The sequence below is a fragment of the Pteropus alecto genome, unplaced genomic scaffold, assembly GCF_000325575.1.
Source record: "Pteropus alecto unplaced genomic scaffold, ASM32557v1 scaffold5, whole genome shotgun sequence".
Lineage (NCBI taxonomy): Eukaryota > Metazoa > Chordata > Mammalia > Chiroptera > Pteropodidae > Pteropus > Pteropus alecto.
Genome location: NW_006441953.1, coordinates 7,692,274 through 7,700,169, shown reverse-complemented (window position 1 = coordinate 7,700,169; position 7,896 = coordinate 7,692,274). Strand labels below are relative to the sequence as shown.

The following is a 7,896-nucleotide window of genomic DNA, read 5'->3' as shown; positions in this document are numbered from 1 at the left end:
CATCTCTCACTCCGCCACGTTTTACAAAACCTCTTAAAGCTTATGAGGAAAAATGACTGGTGGCCTGGAACATGTGATCTGAATGAACTTGAAAGCTGATTACTCTTCCCCAAGTTGAATTTTTGCAAGATATCACAGCACCAACTAGCAGTTTAGCTGCAACTTCATGAGAGACCTTGAGAGCCGGAGACACCCAGCTAAGCCACAACCTGGATTCCTGATTCACGGAAACTGGGACACCAATGGTGAGTCTTGGGTGGGATTTATGCAAAGAAAGTCTGCATTCCCTGGCACCAGAAGGAGGCCTGGAAGGGCCTCTCTTTATCTTTAATGTTGACATTTTAATTACAGTGTGTCTTTGTGTGTGTCTCTTTGGGTTCATCTTTTTTGAACTTTCTGGGTTTCCTGGATGTGGATGTCTGCTTCCACATTCTCAGTTTAGGAAAATTTTCAGCCATTATTCCTTCAAATAAGTTTTCTTCCCTCTTTTCTCTCTCTTTTGGGACCCCTATAATGTGAATGTTATTCTGCTTGATATTGTTCCATAGGTCCTTTAAGCTATCTTCACTTTTGAAATTCTTTTTTTCTTTTACTACTTTGTTCGGGTAAGTGCCACTGTCTAGTCTTCTAGATCACTGATTCCTTTTTCTGCTTCATCTAGTCACCTATCAAACTCCTCTAGTGTAGTTTTCAGTTCAGTCATTGTATTCTTCAGTTCTGTGACTTCTTTTTGGTACTTTCTTATATTTTCTCTCTTTGTTGAAATTCTCACTGTGTTCATTCATTCTTCTGAGTTCACTGAGCATCTCAATAACCATTACTTTAAACTTTTTATCAGGTAAATTACTTATCTCCGTTTCATCAAAGTTTTTCTGGGAGGTTATTTTGTTCTTTTATTTGGAACATATTCCTTTACTTACTCATTTTGCTTGACTCTCTGTGTCTGTTTCTATGCGTTAAGCAAAACAACTGTCTCCTTCAGTCTTGAAGGAGTAGCCTTGTTTGAGAGAGGAATATTATTGTTCAACCTTGCTTCGGTTCTTGATTGTCTCTCAAACTGTATCTCTGATTGTTTCAGACCTATGGGGCCAAATAACACAATCTCCTTGGTTAAACAGAACCTAGTAGACAGGAGGTATCCCCTGCATGTGGTGTCTAGTGCTCTTTCCACTGTGCCACACTTTTCTCTTTCAAGATAGCCTTTCTCTACCAGGCAGCTGAAATGACTTCTTCTGCCAGGTCTTGCTCTGCATACATATGAGATGATAGGTTTTCCTCCTTCCATTTCCTCCTCCCCTTCTTCCTTCCTTCCTTCCTTCCTTCCTTTCTTCCTTCCTTCCTTCCTTCCTTTTTCCCTTCTTCCTTCCATTCTCTCCCTACCTTGTTATACATAAAATACAGCGAAAAGATGCATAAAATTCGAAAATATCATAAAAATGAGAAAAAAGAAAAAATAAGGGTAAGATTATATGAAAGAGAGAAATGAAGTTTTAAAAAGTATATTATATTAGATCTTCCTCTGTCTCAGGCTCTTACTGCCTTCTTCACCCACTTGTTCTCATCCTGTGAAGCCTAAGCTGGCTACGCCTTCTTCCTTCTCTTAACCTGTAGCCCCATCATTGTGACACTGCCACCATGTTGGAGGCATGCCTGGTCCAGGGCCCCATCCTGAAGAAGGTGCTGGAGGTGCTTAAGGACCTCATCAGCAAGGCCTACTGAGACATCAGCTCAAGTGGTGTGAAACTGCAGAGCATGGATTCATCCCACATCTCCTTAGTGCAGCTCACCTTGTGCTCCAAGACCTTTGACAGGTAGGGCTGCGACCGCAAGCTGGCCATGGGTGTGAACCTTACCAGTATGTCCAAGATACTAAAGTGGATTGGCAACGAAAACATCATTACTCTAAAGGCTGAAGATAATGTGGACACCTTGTCACTAGTATCTGAAGCTCCGAATCAAGAAAAGTTTTCAGACTATGAAATGAAGCTGGTTAATGGATTTAGATGTCGAACAACTTGGAATTCCAGAACAAGAATATAGCTGTGTAGTAAAGATAACTTCTGGTAAATTCGCACGTATATGCTGAGATCTCAGTCATATTGGAGATGCTGTCGTAATTTCCTGTGCAAAGGATGGAATGAAATTTTCTGCAAGTGGAGAACTTAGAAATGGAAATACTAAATTGTCACAAATAAGTAATGTCAACAAGGAAGAAGACGCTGTTACCTCAGAGGTAAATGAGCCAGGTCAGCTACCTTTTGCACTGAGATATCTGAACTTCTTTACAAAAGCTACTCCACTCTCTCCTAGAGTAACGCTCAGTATGTCTGCAGAGGTACTCCTTGTTGTAGAATATAAAATTGCTGATATGGGACATTTAAAGTACTATCTGGCTCCCAAGATCGAGGATAAAGAAGGATCTTAGGCAGTCTTAAAATTCAAGAAAATAAAACTAAGCTCTCTGAGAACTGCTTCTGAGATTCCAGCATATTCTTAACTCTCTTCTGTCACCAAATTTGTACCTCTGAGTGCACACGTAGATAATGTTTTCTGTAAGTAACCTATATTTTTGTCTATTCTCTATAATTTGTTTAAATGATAAAGTCTCAAGTCAAACCTGGTCTTGTTAATCTAGAACTATTTCTGCCTTATCTAGAAATACTCCTTAGGATTTTTATAGACTATTAATACAGTTTTAAGAATTGTTTTCAATTTAAATAAAAGTTATTTGCATTTCAAACACCACAGGACAGTTGCAAGCATCCTAGGGAATTCTCAGCTAATGCTACCTTTCATGTAAATGTGTTTATTTTTTTTTAGTCTAGAGCAGCCATATATAAAAATACATTAGTTATAATTATTAAAATTACTCCAAATATAGTAGGTGATGAGATATTTTGAGGGATTCCAAACTATTTGGGGGAAGTCAAACTTAATTTGATATTATTCTAACTTGAGCTCAAGAAGTGAACAGGGGAGGGTAGAACAAATCCTATATATTTAATTGTCATTTTTGTTAGCAAAAGCTAACTTTTCAGAAGGTTAATGTACTCAAGTTGTGTGGGTTTTATAAGATGAATTGTTATAGGATGGTGTTTCTTTAGCCTAGAAAACCTTTTATGAGGATCTTGGAAGTTTTAGTAGATCTGTAATAGGGCCCAAGGAGTATGTTTGTGCAAAAATAACAATGAAGATAAGATTCAGTTATAATACACATCAGTTATAGTTACTTAAGATGAAACAATTATTCTTAGTACTGAGCCCAGATGGAAATATTTTTCATAGGTTCCTTATCATAAAAACATTTGAAGCTTTCCCCTCCTTCCGGTTGTCTTGCCTGGAACAGGCCGAAAAGATAGTCTTTAGGAGTTTAATTGGTATTCACTGTTAGATGCTATAGCCCAAGTCACAAGTGGTAAAAGACCCTCCTAAACGTCACAGGAGAGCCAACTCTCTGCTGTCCAAAGGCGCATCACAATTACTGTCTTGCCGTGATGCCTCTGGCAGGCAAAGGTTGGGTCACAGTGGTGGGAAAGGGGTCCACTGAGACCCATACCTTTCTTGAAACCTCCTTTATAGTTTGGACTAATACATATCAGAGGGATAGCAGGCGAGGGTTTGGGTATTTTATTCACTCATTCGATATTTTCAATGCATCTTCTCTTTTCTATTAGCACAAAATAAAAACGATATACGTATGCATATACATAGAAAGATCTTATTAAAGTAAAAGTCATTTTCTAGATTTCCCTTCACCTGCAGGTTGCCTAATTGTCCTCCAGGGGCACTATGATCTTAATAGCAATGATCAAAAATCTGCTTTCCTTATCAAATAGTGTGGTTTAGGTTTTCATTTATTTCTCAAATAAATTTTTGTACTACTGAATAATTCTATGTGTTGAACAAATATGGGGGAAGTATATCAGAACACATATGAAATAAAGCAAGCACGAGAGGCAGAAGCTCATCACCATGTGATCACCTTCCTCAGAGAGGCCCCAAGTCCCCAAAGGCCAAGACCATAACTGCTCCCTGCTACTCAGCACCAAAGTAAAAACCCTGGGCTCACGAACTCAGAAGGTCTCATTCAAAAACCATCTTCAGTGTCAAGGACACAGGCCCCAGGAACTGTGAAAATGCGAGGGTAAAACTGGAGTTTTGAGCACCTGTCACATTCCTTATTACATTTTTTTAAATCACATTTCTCCTTCTGAACTGCTGTGCTCACTGCTCAGTTCATTAAACTTTATAAGTCTCTATTTTGGAGTGTAAGTCGATTTTTACATAATTATTTGCACTTATTTACATAAAATATTTGGTTTTATATTGACCTCAATTCTCTTCAAGAACAGTAAGGAATGTTTGTCACTATGATGAGCTCTTTTAGGACAGGTCTATTTGGGGTGGGACATGAGGTGGCCCAGGCCTTCCCCAAACTTCAGCTCAAGAGAAAGAAATACTCCAAGACTCTGGCTGGGCACTGTGATAGGGCGAATGGGGACAGCACCCTGGGTGCCCGAGACTGTCACTGGAAGACAGTCAGGGGCAAGAGCAGAAAGTGTATGGCTGGCTCAGCCTTGTCTCTTCCAGTGCCTGAGGGAGGGCTGTGCCCTGCCAGGGTTTACCAAGGCCTTAGGCCCCAACTCCACAATTTATTCCAACCAAAAACCTTGTGAAGAAGTAGAGAGCCACCTCTCTTTTGTCAGTTTTTGTTCAGTAAGGAGATGGGAGTGGCTAAAGACTCCTTGGCCTGTTTGGTTTGTAAATAAATTGTTTTTGAAGAAAAGAATTTATCCTAGAATTTATAATTTTCAGAGAGGTCTAAATTAAAAATGGTCAGGAACTGAATATTTATTTTTGTCTTCTGCGGCAGTTATTAGTCTGGAGATTTTTTTTTTTTTTTTTTTTGCAATATTAAGAACACAAAGTCAATTTACAAGTTAATTAATTTCCTAATCACCAGGCAGTCTAGCCTTTTGATTTATATAATCTTGTACTGGATTTTTAAAACTCTCTTTAATTTCTTATACTTTCCTCCTTGACAGAGATGTTTCTCCCAGTTCTCACTTTTTAGTGGTTCCAGGCACTTGACTTTGAATGAAAACACCCTGTCTTTGGCTGACCAGGGAGGTGGGGAGAGGCTCACAAGAGAAACGGAATATTCTTCCTGCTCCTAATGTCCACCTAATTTTTAAAGCATAGGTTCCTTATTATATTTTAAGCTTACAATTACACCTATAGATTATATTATTAGATGCCTCCATGTCTGATATTTCATTTTTCCTAACTTGTGGGGAATGAGTGGAGGAATGGACAGTAGAAAATACTTTTTCCTCTGAGAAAAGAAATAGGGGTGTATATTGAAGCTGGGGTTAAAACATTGCTGTGGGACTGGGGGTTCAGTAGTAGTCAACGTTACATTTAGCCCTCTCTGCAAACAATTCTGTTCCACCTACCCGTACAGTATAGTAAAGCTTTTACTTTTGTATTGGACTAGTTAATCCGGTTTTCCTATCTGCTAACTTCCTTTCCCCTGTATTTCAGTTCATTAACTCTACCATTCCCCGTGCCGAAAGCGTCCGCTTAACCCATCTTCCTCTTCTGGCTACTGTTCACTCTCCACTCTCTACCATCTTCATCCTCAGTATCCCCAGCACGCACGTGGTTGAGGAGCTCTATCCGCCACCCAGCTCCAGATTTAAGTGAGTCAACGCCGTAGCTCTGGGGGTAGGGGACTCGGAGGGCACGGCCGGGACAAGGAGGTGGGAAGCGCGTTTCTTTCACGTGTTATCTCAGCGCAAATTTCTTGGAGTTCTTTCAAGACTGCTGGCAGGTTTTACTATTTCTCTGTCGCCTACTCGCCAAGCTCGCGGGTCAGCGTGCCTCCTGACTGCGCCCTGCACGCCCATACTACATGCAAAGGTTAAGCTGGTGGCCCACGAGGCCGGGATTGGGGGCGGTGGCTAACCTCGAGGTCGCTTTCTCTTCCTTTCTCCCACCCCTCGTCCTTTCCCTTACTCCCCTTAGTCACCTCTGCTTAGGCAAAACTAGCCCTCAGGGCTGGAGAGGTCCGGCGTGCTCTCGCTCTCCCTCTCAAAGGGTTAATTTTTCCGATCGCACGATGGGGAGGAGATTTCCCTGTAGACAAGTAAAAAGGGTGATGGACAAACGTGCGGGCACTAAGACCGCAAGGCATTCATTTCCTCCTACGGTGGAAGCGGACGCCGGGAGGAGGAGAGCCCCAGAGCGCGGAGCTGGGAGCAGAGCGCAGGCAATGCTCAGCCCTAGATGTAGCTGAGAGTCTGGGAGAGGCCGACCGCCGCGACCCAGCGGCGAGAGGAAGAACTGGGGGGCGGGTGGGGGAAGCATAGCACTCGAAACCTAGAGGTTTACAGATTATTTTATTTTGTGTAGAAAACACGTAACGACCCCGAAGATCAGCCCCAATGAACATGTCAGTGTTGACTTTACAAGAATATGAATTCGAAAAGCAGTTCAACGAGAATGAAGCCATCCAATGGATGCAGGAAAACTGGTAGGTGATGCTTTCGCGTGATCCTGCGTCCGCGAGCCCTGCGCGTCTTCCCCGTGTGTCCTAATGTCGGTGTTCTTGGTTTGGGCGTGAATCGAGCGGGGAATCGCGGGCCGCACACAGAGCCCGCGGTTGAGCCCCTGGGCTGCCTGAAGCGCATAGGTCTGTGTGCCCCTGTGCGAACCGCAGCTACACATGGATCTTTAACACAGATTATATAACATCGAACATATATATACATATATATATACACATATATATGTATATATATGTATATATATAATGTACATAGAATAGATGTTTGCGCGGCAGGGAAGGCGGGAGAGATGCCACATTTCAGGTTCCTTACCTGCGCTGCCTCCTGGCTTTGATCTAGAGTGGGGTTTTCTTGCTTAGCCTCCTGCAAGAAAGCGGAGTGTGCAAGGCGGTGGAGGAGGACTCCGTCTCCCTCCGGCCCTGTTTAACCCTTTCCCACCCGCCGTCCTCGGCTCTCTGGTTCTCGCCCTTTCCCCATCCCTCGTGTCCTTCCTTTCTCCTTGCGGCTCTCGCGCTCCATTGCCCTCTCTGATCTCCGCAGACGGATTCCTCCTTTCCTGGACCCCTTTCCCCACGCGGATCCTTTCCGGTTTCATAAAGAGGCGGGGGCGTGGGGGGAGGGGACAATGAAAACAAATAAAAATGAATGAACCCAAGCGAGTGGAGCCACGCCATTATTAAGTTTCTGTTTTACGGAAACGCCCTTTGCACACACTAGTTCTAATTCAGTGGGAGGCTGCTGATTGGAGTAGAGATACAGAAAATCCCTTGGGTCCTCAGAGTCCTTGGGGGCTCTTCCCCGGAAAAACTTATAATCGGAGAAAGCATCTTTCCTGTTTACTGTGTTTCCTTCCGCCAGTCCTTTTTAAAATCCTTGTGTGAGAGGCGATCCCGTGTCACCTTGCAACATTTAACAGAGTAGGTAGGGCGTGCTCATCTCGCTCTTCCTTGCCGACCACTGCTGTGGCAGACATTCCCTTCCTCGCCTTAACCCCGGGTCTGGCCATCGATAAAGTGCAAACCCAACGCACTCGGACCAGGGCAGTGCCCAGCGCCTCGATGTTGGGAGAAGGAGGCGCGGGTACGGACAGACCCAGCCCGCTGCGTGCCCCCCAGTCTCACGACCTGCCTTGCCTCCCCCATCTCGGCGGTGGGAAACCAGAGATGCTGACGCGCCAGGGGCTGGGGAGGGTCATCGCACTGGGAAGATTGCGGCGGGCCGGAGCGAGAAGGGGATTAAACTTCCTTTTCTCGGGCCTCCAGGAGTCGCGCCCAGCCTCGGGTGGTTCGGCCAAGGCTCTCGCCTCCTCCAGCCCGGAGTAGCCGGG

At 43.9% G+C, this 7,896-nt stretch overlaps 1 protein-coding gene and 1 pseudogene across 5 annotated transcripts in view; both read left to right on the top strand.

Moving 5' to 3' along the window:
- Positions 1–1,635: 1,635 nt before the first annotated feature.
- On the top strand, positions 1,636–2,425 carry LOC102891790 (annotated as a pseudogene).
- Positions 2,426–5,545: 3,120 nt separating this feature from the next.
- Positions 5,546–7,896, top strand: part of ELOVL6 (ELOVL fatty acid elongase 6) — a 111,095-nt gene continuing 108,744 nt past the window's right edge. Inside the window, exons 1-2 of one of the 5 annotated variants that reach the window (XM_015594929.2) lie at positions 5,546–5,702; positions 6,415–6,535. In XM_015594929.2, the coding sequence (XP_015450415.1) occupies positions 6,447–6,535 (89 nt within the window). In that variant the 5' untranslated portion in view covers positions 5,546–5,702; positions 6,415–6,446. The other 4 variants (XM_025051832.1, XM_015594928.2, XM_015594927.2 and 1 more) reach the window with 4 other exon arrangements.